Source organism: Schistosoma mansoni, chromosome 6 (assembly GCF_000237925.1).
Source record: "Schistosoma mansoni strain Puerto Rico chromosome 6, complete genome".
NCBI classification, from domain to species: domain Eukaryota; kingdom Metazoa; phylum Platyhelminthes; class Trematoda; order Strigeidida; family Schistosomatidae; genus Schistosoma; species Schistosoma mansoni.
Genome location: NC_031500.1, coordinates 19,627,345 through 19,639,273, shown reverse-complemented (window position 1 = coordinate 19,639,273; position 11,929 = coordinate 19,627,345). Strand labels below are relative to the sequence as shown.

At 43.5% G+C, this 11,929-nt stretch overlaps 1 protein-coding gene and 2 non-coding genes across 3 annotated transcripts in view; all 3 read right to left on the bottom strand.

Moving 5' to 3' along the window:
• Positions 1-5,207: 5,207 nt before the first annotated feature.
• On the bottom strand, positions 5,208-5,278 carry Smp_tRNA_02326_Gln_CTG.1.1. The gene has a single exon. It is a non-coding gene (tRNA).
• Positions 5,279-6,465: 1,187 nt separating this feature from the next.
• On the bottom strand, positions 6,466-6,536 carry Smp_tRNA_02209_Gln_CTG.1.1. Its single transcript has one exon. It is a non-coding gene (tRNA).
• A 737-nt stretch (positions 6,537-7,273) lies between these two features.
• Smp_164130 (dopey-related) overlaps positions 7,274-11,929 on the bottom strand; it is a gene marked incomplete at its 5' end in the record, with an annotated part of 67,740 nt that continues 63,084 nt past the window's right edge. Inside the window, 2 exons of the mRNA XM_018798534.1 lie at positions 7,274-8,116; positions 10,397-10,536. Of these exons, the coding sequence (XP_018653466.1) occupies positions 7,981-8,116; positions 10,397-10,536 (276 nt within the window). The 3' untranslated portion in view covers positions 7,274-7,980. The remainder of the gene's footprint in view (positions 8,117-10,396; positions 10,537-11,929) is intronic.

Here is an 11,929-nt window from a genome sequence, read left to right as displayed (position 1 = left end):
GAACACAGATGATGTAGTTTGTGAAGCACAGCATGTCGTTGATGCTGTCGACTGACCAGTTGACTGATCAGACTGAGGAGTGTTTGTGTTGAGTGGACTCGTGAAGTGTGATTGGGACGACGTGATCGAAGTGATGCACATGGTTATTGATGATTTCAAAAGTGCCCACATCATGAGGCCTCGCCGAGATCCGAACTCGGGTTGCCGGATTCAGAGTCCGAAGTGCTCACCGCTACACCACGAGGCCACGTTCGCGTCGCTACCATACACACAACACCACACATTCTGACCATACCTAACATATTTCAACTACAATTCCACATGCAATTATCCATTCCATTACCAGCATCTACATAACGTCACTCACATATTCATCCCCATCTTGTCCTTCAGATTCACCGTCACCTACATCTACACCTACACACAACAAAACTGAACCACTCACTCTTCCTGACATCCACGTGCATACATGTGGAGCAAACTGACAGTCAGACAAACAAACGAATCGCCTACTGAATTCATGTATCCCTGACTCACTCACACACTCACTCCAACTCACATGTGCACGAACACACTAGCACCGACACATTGACATTAGTGAAGCGTCGATCTATGTCATCCAATACACCAAGCTATCCAGGACAACATCAACATCTGATTCGGTACACTGTGTCTAGCTGGTGTGCCATTCGATCGTCTCACGGACATCACGACCACTATTCCGGTCACACGAAACGGTTGGACAAACGTGCTGACTGAGAAGTAGCAGTGTGCACTGGTCGAGTGTGAGTGGTGTGATGTGGTCGGAGGAATGCATCTTGAAGTGTTTCACATGGTGGTCAGTGGTAGTTTGAAGACACCTGACAGGACGAGGCTCCTCCCAGACTCGAACTCGGGTCACTGAATTCACAGGTCGGAGTGCCAACCTCCACACCACCACACCGTAGTTGCACGCTCGCCACATACATAACATCACACATTCACAACACACATACAAACGACACGCGATGCCACCAACAACATTGTTTCGCTCGCACAAAATATCCCACAGTGCACGCAACACTGCAATCACATACACACACAAGCATCAATACTGGATCAGTCTGTGAAATACAATGGCTGAATTACACATGTGCGTAGTCACATGCAGGTGTACAAGTGTAGAGTAGGATGAATCGGTGTGGATATGTGGTAGCTTGATGAACATGTGTGATTTGGACATGTGTACGTGGTGGTGAGTGTGTGACTGGAATCGGTCGAACACAGATGACGTAGTTTGTGAATCACAGCATGTCGTTGATGCTGTCGACTGACCAGTTGACTGATCAGACTGAGGAGTGTTTGTGTTGAGTGGACTCGTGAAGTGTGATTGGGACGACGTGATCGAAGTGATGCACATGGTTATTGATGATTTCAAAAGTGCCCACATCATGAGGCCTCGCCGAGATTCGAACTCGGGTTGCCGGATTCAGAGTCCGAAGTGCTCACCGCTACACCACGAGGCCACGTTCGCGTCGCTACCATACACACAACACCACACATTCTGACCATACCTAACATATTTCAACTACAATTCCACATGCAATTATCCATTCCATTACCAGCATCTACATAACGTCACTCACATATTCATCCCCATCTTGTCCTTCAGATTCACCGTCACCTACATCTACACCTACACACAACAAAACTGAACCACTCACTCTTCCTGACATCCACGTGCATACATGTGGAGCAAACTGACAGTCAGACAAACAAACGAATCGCCTACTGAATTCATGTATCCCTGACTCACTCACACACTCACTCCAACTCACATGTGCACGAACACACTGGCACCGACACATTGACATTAGTGAAGCGTCGATCTATGTCATCCAATACACCAAGCTATCCAGGACAACATCAACATCTGATTCGGTACACTGTGTCTAGCTGGTGTGCCATTCGATCGTCTCACGGACATCACGACCACTATTCCGGTCACACGAAACGGTTGGACAAACGTGCTGACTGAGAAGTAGCAGTGTGCACTGGTCGAGTGTGAGTGGTGTGATGTGGTCGGAGGAATGCATCTTGAAGTGTTTCACATGGTGGTCAGTGGTAGTTTGAAGACACCTGACAGGACGAGGCTCCTCCCAGACTCGAACTCGGGTCACTGAATTCACAGGTCGGAGTGCCAACCTCCACACCACCACACCGTAGTTGCACGCTCACCACATACATAACATCACACATTCACAACACACATACAAACGACACGCGATGCCACCAACAACATTGTTTCGCTCGCACAAAATATCCCACAGTGCACGCAACTCTGCAATCACATACACACACAAGCATCAATACTGGATCAGTCTGTGAAATACAATGGCTGAATTACACATGTGCGTAGTCACATGCAGGTGTACAAGTGTAGAGTAGGATGAATCGGTGTGGATATGTGGTAGCTTGATGAACATGTGTGATTTGGACATGTGTACGTGGTGGTGAGTGTGTGACTGGAATCGGTCGAACACAGATGACGTAGTTTGTGAAGCACAGCATGTCGTTGATGCTGTCGACTGACCAGTTGACTGATCAGACTGAGGAGTGTTTGTGTTGAGTGGACTCGTGAAGTGTGATTGGGACGACGTGATCGAAGTGATGCACATGGTTATTGATGATTTCAAAAGTGCCCACATCATGAGGCCTCGTCGAGATCCGAACTCGGGTTGCCGGATTCAGAGTCCGAAGTGCTCACCGCTACACCACGAGGCCACGTTCGCGTCGCTACCATACACACAACACCACACATTCTGACCATACCTAACATATTTCAACTACAATTCCACATGCAATTATCCATTCCATTACCAGCATCTACATAACGTCACTCACATATTCATCCCCATCTTGTCCTTCAGATTCACCGTCACCTACATCTACACCTACACACAACAAAACTGAACCACTCACTCTTCCTGACATCCACGTGCATACATGTGGAGCAAACTGACAGTCAGACAAACAAACGAATCGCCTACTGAATTCATGTATCCCTGACTCACTCACACACTCACTCCAACTCACATGTGCACGAACACACTAGCACCGACACATTGACATTAGTGAAGCGTCGATCTATGTCATCCAATACACCAAGCTATTCAGAACAACATCAACATCTGATTCGGTACACTGTGTCTAGCTGGTGTGCCATTCGATCGTCTCACGGACATCACGACCACTATTCCGGTCACACGAAACGGTTGGACAAACGTGCTGACTGAGAAGTAGCAGTGTGCACTGGTCGAGTGTGAGTGGTGTGATGTGGTCGGAGGAATGCATCTTGAAGTGTTTCACATGGTGGTCAGTGGTAGTTTGAAGACACCTGACAGGACGAGGCTCCTCCCAGACTCGAACTCGGGTCACTGAATTCACAGGTCGGAGTGCCAACCTCCACACCACCACACCGTAGTTGCACGCTCACCACATACATAACATCACACATTCACAACACACATACAAACGACACGCGATGCCACCAACAACATTGTTTCGCTCGCACAAAATATCCCACAGTGCACGCAACTCTGCAATCACATACACACACAAGCATCAATACTGGATCAGTCTGTGAAATACAATGGCTGAATTACACATGTGCGTAGTCACATGCAGGTGTACAAGTGTAGAGTAGGATGAATCGGTGTGGATATGTGGTAGCTTGATGAACATGTGTGATTTGGACATGTGTACGTGGTGGTGAGTGTGTGACTGGAATCGGTCGAACACATATGATGTAGTTTGTGAAGCACAGCATGTCGTTGATGCTGTCGACTGACCAGTTGACTGATCAGACTGAGGAGTGTTTGTGTTGAGTGGACTCGTGAAGTGTGATTGGGACGACGTGATCGAAGTGATGCACATGGTTATTGATGATTTCAAAAGTGCCCACATCATGAGGCCTCGTCGGGATTCGAACTCGGGTTGCCGGATTCAGAGTCCGAAGTGCTCACCGCTACACCACGAGGCCACGTTCGCGTCGCTACCATACACACAACACCACACATTCTGACCATACCTAACATATTTCAACTACAATTCCACATGCAATTATCCATTCCATTACCAGCATCTACATAACGTCACTCACATATTCATCCCCATCTTGTCCTTCAGATTCACCGTCACCTACATCTACACCTACACACAACAAAACTGAACCACTCACTCTTCCTGACATCCACGTGCATACATGTGGAGCAAACTGACAGTCAGACAAACAAACGAATCGCCTACTGAATTCATGTATCCCTGACTCACTCACACACTCACTCCAACTCACATGTGCACGAACACACTAGCACCGACACATTGACATTAGTGAAGCGTCGATCTATGTCATCCAATACACCAAGCTATTCAGAACAACATCAACATCTGATTCGGTACACTGTGTCTAGCTGGTGTGCCATTCGATCGTCTCACGGACATCACGACCACTATTCCGGTCACACGAAACGGTTGGACAAACGTGCTGACTGAGAAGTAGCAGTGTGCACTGGTCGAGTGTGAGTGGTGTGATGTGGTCGGAGGAATGCATCTTGAAGTGTTCCACATGGTGGTCAGTGGTAGTTTGAAGACACCTGACAGGACGAGGCTCCTCCCAGACTCGAACTCGGGTCACTGAATTCACAGGTCGGAGTGCCAACCTCCACACCACCACACCGTAGTTGCACGCTCACCACATACATAACATCACACATTCACAACACACATACAAACGACACGCGATGCCACCAACAACATTGTTTCGCTCGCACAAAATATCCCACAGTGCACGCAACTCTGCAATCACATACACACACAAGCATCAATACTGGATCAGTCTGTGAAATACAATGGCTGAATTACACATGTGCGTAGTCACATGCAGGTGTACAAGTGTAGAGTAGGATGAATCGGTGTGGATATGTGGTAGCTTGATGAACATGTGTGATTTGGACATGTGTACGTGGTGGTGAGTGTGTGACTGGAATCGGTCGAACACAGATGACGTAGTTTGTGAAGCACAGCATGTCGTTGATGCTGTCGACTGACCAGTTGACTGATCAGACTGAGGAGTGTTTGTGTTGAGTGGACTCGTGAAGTGTGATTGGGACGACGTGATCGAAGTGATGCACATGGTTATTGATGATTTCAAAAGTGCCCACATCATGAGGCCTCGTCGAGATTCGAACTCGGGTTGCCGGATTCAGAGTCCGAAGTGCTCACCGCTACACCACGAGGCCACGTTCGCGTCGCTACCATACACACAACACCACACATTCTGACCATACCTAACATATTTCAACTACAATTCCACATGCAATTATCCATTCCATTACCAGCATCTACATAACGTCACTCACATATTCATCCCCATCTTGTCCTTCAGATTCACCGTCACCTACATCTACACCTACACACAACAAAACTGAACCACTCACTCTTCCTGACATCCACGTGCATACATGTGGAGCAAACTGACAGTCAGACAAACAAACGAATCGCCTACTGAATTCATGTATCCCTGACTCACTCACACACTCACTCCAACTCACATGTGCACGAACACACTAGCACCGACACATTGACATTAGTGAAGCGTCGATCTATGTCATCCAATACACCAAGCTATTCAGAACAACATCAACATCTGATTCGGTACACTGTGTCTAGCTGGTGTGCCATTCGATCGTCTCACGGACATCACGACCACTATTCCGGTCACACGAAACGGTTGGACAAACGTGCTGACTGAGAAGTAGCAGTGTGCACTGGTCGAGTGTGAGTGGTGTGATGTGGTCGGAGGAATGCATCTTGAAGTGTTCCACATGGTGGTCAGTGGTAGTTTGAAGACACCTGACAGGACGAGGCTCCTCCCAGACTCGAACTCGGGTCACTGAATTCACAGGTCGGAGTGCCAACCTCCACACCACCACACCGTAGTTGCACGCTCACCACATACATAACATCACACATTCACAACACACATACAAACGACACGCGATGCCACCAACAACATTGTTTCGCTCGCACAAAATATCCCACAGTGCACGCAACTCTGCAATCACATACACACACAAGCATCAATACTGGATCAGTCTGTGAAATACAATGGCTGAATTACACATGTGCGTAGTCACATGCAGGTGTACAAGTGTAGAGTAGGATGAATCGGTGTGGATATGTGGTAGCTTGATGAACATGTGTGATTTGGACATGTGTACGTGGTGGTGAGTGTGTGACTGGAATCGGTCGAACACAGATGACGTAGTTTGTGAAGCACAGCATGTCGTTGATGCTGTCGACTGACCAGTTGACTGATCAGACTGAGGAGTGTTTGTGTTGAGTGGACTCGTGAAGTGTGATTGGGACGACGTGATCGAAGTGATGCACATGGTTATTGATGATTTCAAAAGTGCCCACATCATGAGGCCTCGTCGAGATCCGAACTCGGGTTGCCGGATTCAGAGTCCGAAGTGCTCACCGCTACACCACGAGGCCACGTTCGCGTCGCTACCATACACACAACACCACACATTCTGACCATACCTAACATATTTCAACTACAATTCCACATGCAATTATCCATTCCATTACCAGCATCTACATAACGTCACTCACATATTCATCCCCATCTTGTCCTTCAGATTCACCGTCACCTACATCTACACCTACACACAACAAAACTGAACCACTCACTCTTCCTGACATCCACGTGCATACATGTGGAGCAAACTGACAGTCAGACAAACAAACGAATCGCCTACTGAATTCATGTATCCCTGACTCACTCACACACTCACTCCAACTCACATGTGCACGAACACACTAGCACCGACACATTGACATTAGTGAAGCGTCGGTCTATGTCATCCAATACACCAAGCTATTCAGAACAACATCAACATCTGATTCGGTACACTGTGTCTAGCTTGTGTCCCATTCGATCGATTCTGGTCAAGGCTTATATTTTGTTTTCATTTCCTGATTTTCTATGCTTATCTAGATTCATAATTTCTACTGCATTTATTTCTCCTGATTTCGTCTTTTTTTGTTTGTTGTAGTTTGTTTTCGATTAAGTTTGATTTACTTAGTTTGTGATATGTTGTGATGTATATCAATGGTGTTTGAATTTGGTAATTGGGGATAATAGTATGCCTATATCATTTCATATATTAGAGTATTAACAAATAATGTTTTGGAGAGATATCATTCTCCTTACAAGAAGCATGAACACTTCATCATAAGACGTAATCATATATATGTATTCAATAATGTAATAACATAGAATCACATACATAAACATTGAAATGTAACAAAAGTGTTGAATGGAATAAGATAGAAGCCTTATGGATTACATTTTTCTTCAGAGAATTAAGGAATTATAGTCTCTTTGCATTTTTTTTCTGTGTTCGTTGAAAAAAAAAACACTGATGCCTCCTTATCACACTACATAAACCATATGATGTTTAACAATCACATCAATGACAATGGAACTAGTTATGGTACTGGTGAATGTTTATGATGGGTAATTGACAACATCAAAGGGCGAAGAAAGAAAACAATTTTACAATCAGATATAAGTAGTATGGGAAAAAAACATTGACAAGTAGGGATGTGATAAGAAAACAAACAAAACAAAGAAAAAGAAAGCCACAGCCTTGAATATATAGATGATTAAGATGACCTAAGATTTGTTTCAATGGATGGAAACAATTCAATAATTCAATAAAGCAAAAACAAACACAATGAATAGCAAGAATTTGTATACAAAAACATAAGGGAAGGTGATAAGTTAGAAAGACAATAGGTGCATCCTTTCGACTTGTTCATAGACAAGTCAATCATAAACATAAATATTCAATGTTGTTCTCTTTAATTTTCATTGGTTGAATAAGAGGTAGGTATAAATCTGTATAATCAAGATGATAATAGATATGATTATTATCTAGATGGAATCATTTCAGGGAACTCTTGAGCTAAAGATGCTTCAATAGCTAGTTCAAGAAGGAAACTATTAAGTATTGGAATATCATTGAATGAATTTCGTGATGAGTCAATATTTGAACTGTTATGTAAACTAAAAGATAAACGTAGGATAGTGAAATTTACGTTACAAATTATCAGAATATCAAATACGAACTAACAGATAATGTAGTTAATTTATTATTGAAGTTGACATTAACATCGTTGCATGCCAACCGGCTCAGTGGTCTATCGGTTAAGGGCTCTGGTGAGAGACTGGTAGGTTCTGGGTTCGAATCTCGCGGGTGCGGGATCGTGGATGCGCATTGCTGAGAAGTCCCATAATAGGACGAAACGGTCGTCCAGTACTTCCAGGTTTTCCATAATGGTCTAGCTTCAATTGACTCATGATTTCAACTGTGAAAATACTAAATTCTCCATAAAAACCCCCTCTGATCTATAATTTGTTATTATCATCATCATTATCGTCAAGGTCATCAGTAACTCTTCTAAACACAAAGAGTTTTGATTGAAACCATGGACCGGTCAGTGTTAGACCATCGTTGGAAACCCGAGAGCATTGGACGACTGTCACGTTCTAGTATGAGACTCCTCAGCAGTACGCACCCACGATCCCGCACACGGGACTCGAACCCAGAACATTCGGAATCCCGTGCGAACGCTGAACCCATAGACTACTGGGTCGGTATCTGGCAGAGTTAATTCTTAAATTCAACCAATCCACGATATTGCGCGACCGTCTTTCGTTGTCTTCAGTGCGCAAATGTCTCACACCTGACACGGTTGAACTTCACTGGTCACAGCATCTCACTAGAACTCCAAGAATTACCTTTTGAAGCCAATCAAAACTGAGCACATGGTAATTATCAGTTAAACATTCGCTAGCGAAACCGAAAGGTTCGGAGTTTGACCATGTGCGGGATCGTGGATGTGTACTGCTGAGGAGTTCCATACTGGGAAGTGACAGTCGTCCAGTACTCCCAGGCTTTCAACGGTAATCTTGACCTGCATTTGATTGGTTTGTGTGTATGGGATAGAAGGGCCAGGTCATCTTCGAAGTCCAAATACTCTAAGTGCATAGCAATCTCCTATCGAAGAAATCAGAAATCTGAGGAGTTGAATTCAGAAAGCCAGTTCTTAACCCTGGTTGATAATGAGTTTTACGATAGAATAAAACCGCGTATAGACAGTTTCCTGTTCCTTGTGAAATTTATTTTGATCCTCGTTAAACTCATCTCTGATACCATGTAAACATCATAAAAATGTAAGTTCATATAACTTAGTTTTTGTATTGGAAAAAACGTTTTACGGGTTTTTTAGTTTCCATGACTAACGAAAACGTAATACACAATCTAGTTGATTTTCAAATCTAAATTCCACATTTTACATATCACTGTTTTCATTACACTTATAAAAATAAGACCACTCATTTAAGAGTTTTATCCATTAGCATTATGTTTTTAGGATATTTATATCGCTAGGTAACAAACCCTAGTCAACTTAGGCTTCATAGTAGGCGGTACTCCTCTGCAAGATGTACCTGTAATATGAAAGGAACCTATGATCTTTAAGATTTCAAACTGGGTCAGTCAGTTCCATAGTCTGAGGGAGATTCATTATGACTACAGTGATCTTGAGTGCTGTTAGAGGTATGAGGGCAGTTATCACTTCCTGGTTGCTCACACTGTGGAAGGGTTCTTCTAGAGATACCTGAAAATGAAATTGGGTTAGAAGTGGTCTTAATGACCTGAGAGCGTGACTGCAGTGACCAAGGGACAACTACTTGAGGTCGGTCACACACGACCTTTTTGTGGATAATTTTTGTGTTAGCTCCGTACTTGTTGAGACCTTACCGCCGGAGACGGATATCCGTGGGATAAGGTGAGGTGTGCATTTTTGGGGTCCACCTTTTCTAATCCGACCCCTCCTTGTGGGAAGGCAGCATCGCTGTTATGCTGGTTGTCTGAAAGAAACACCTTACTGCTGTCACACCTCTGTACAGTCAGCAGTACGACTTCGCCTTCGGACCTTGGGTTTGCTGCTTTTAGTCTTACCGGTCTTTAACCGACCTGTCTGACATGGTAGGACCTTGAGGAACGATTGTTCCAGCCAGTATAGCTCGATTGGTTCATCACGATAGGCAAACCTGACCACCAGTCAAGATAGCAGCAACGGTCTGAGACCATATCGCTAAGATATTTGATGCGTCACTGACCTCCGCTTATAGAACTGAAATGTCTATACTAATTAGTCACTAAGAGGTAACTACTCAAATACTGTTATTCATTATTATCCTGTATATATATTTGAGTAAGGCTTGAAAAAACGGGAACTAATATTACAAAAAAAGTAAGTTATGTTCAACTAAGCTTACCTTTCAAAGAATGGTTTAAGTGAATAAATGTTTACAAGTTTATCTAAAGCTAATATACTGAAACAACTTTGATATAAATTAGATGACGCTTCTGTAGATATCACATCAATACCATTGGATATATCAACTTCTTGTAATTTCTATGGTGATATGAAATGTTTTCACAAAAAAATAAGTACGAAAATACAAATTAACATAGAAAACAAAAAAAATGAGGAAAAACATAAAAGAAAATAGATCGATAAGTGATAATAGAAAAAAAGGGGAAACAAGACACTGTAGATGAGCCTTTGACCTAAAGGTCTGATCCATAAGGCAGTAAAGCATCGTGAGGAGATGTAATCCCATGGTAGCCAGTGACCAACGATTGATTCATACGCCATTTGTTCCCTCAGGATGCTGGAGCCCATGTGCACCATTGGTTTACAATCAGAGTTTTCCAACTCCCATAGGTGGACTTTTCGTGTTAAAGTTCTGTACCTTCGCTTTTCGTCCTCTCAATTTCGTAAACAACAGTAATGCCAAGAGAAGCTAGTGAGTAGGACTTCCCTGGCAGAGGCTATATACGCGTCGCTATGTAAGAGCTTTTCGCGAGGGAGAGCGGACTCCCCCCCTTTCGGCCGAACCAGGGCATTCGGGGGCTTGACCTGACCAGTTATGTGACCGTAAGTGACTAGAATGCATAGGAAGCTTTAATTTTAAAACCGAATATATATGTGCATAAATCACGCATGATGGTGACCTTTAGTGGGTGATTGACTCGCTCCATTACAATAACATGTTTACTCCTCTTGTATTTGTCATCTATCATTGTAGTCATATGTAATTACTCTGATTTTGGAGTAAAATTAAAGTCGTACGGATTTTTCCATTCTAACAATACTATTTACTATTAAGAAATGAGGTTTGGAGACACTTATTTTAAATATGAACTGACTTTATTTGGATAAACACTGAAAATGAGAATTTACTGAATAGATGTTTCGTATCACATTAGGACTCATTTCTTAGTATGTACTGATGATACTATCAACGAATGAACCCATGAAAACTTATATATCAGGCCAAAAAAAATAAGAACAGATTTATTTGCAAACAGATTTCGAACTAAATTATATTTGTAAGCAAAGATGGATAGTGGCTAGCAGTGGAATGCAGGACGCGTGTTACATCCTACTTGGGACTCATCAGTTGGATGTACCTGAATCCCAGAGTTGATGTTCACTCTAGGACTCGAACCCAGTATCGTTCGCTTCAAACGCCACCGCGTTATCCACTCGAACACAGAGTCCTGATAGCCACTTGCTTGTGCAATGGGGTGAAGTTTAAATTCACTTAGTATTACTTGTTTGAAACTTCCCATTGATGTTTAGGACTGCAACTGGTCAGTCTCTTATTGGCCATGTGTGCATACTGTGCGTATTGCTTCGATATAGCCTTAATTCACAAGCATTATAAGCAAAGATGGATAGTGGTTAGCAGTGGAATCCAGGACGCGCGTTTCGCCCTATTTGGGATTCCTCAGCTGGATGT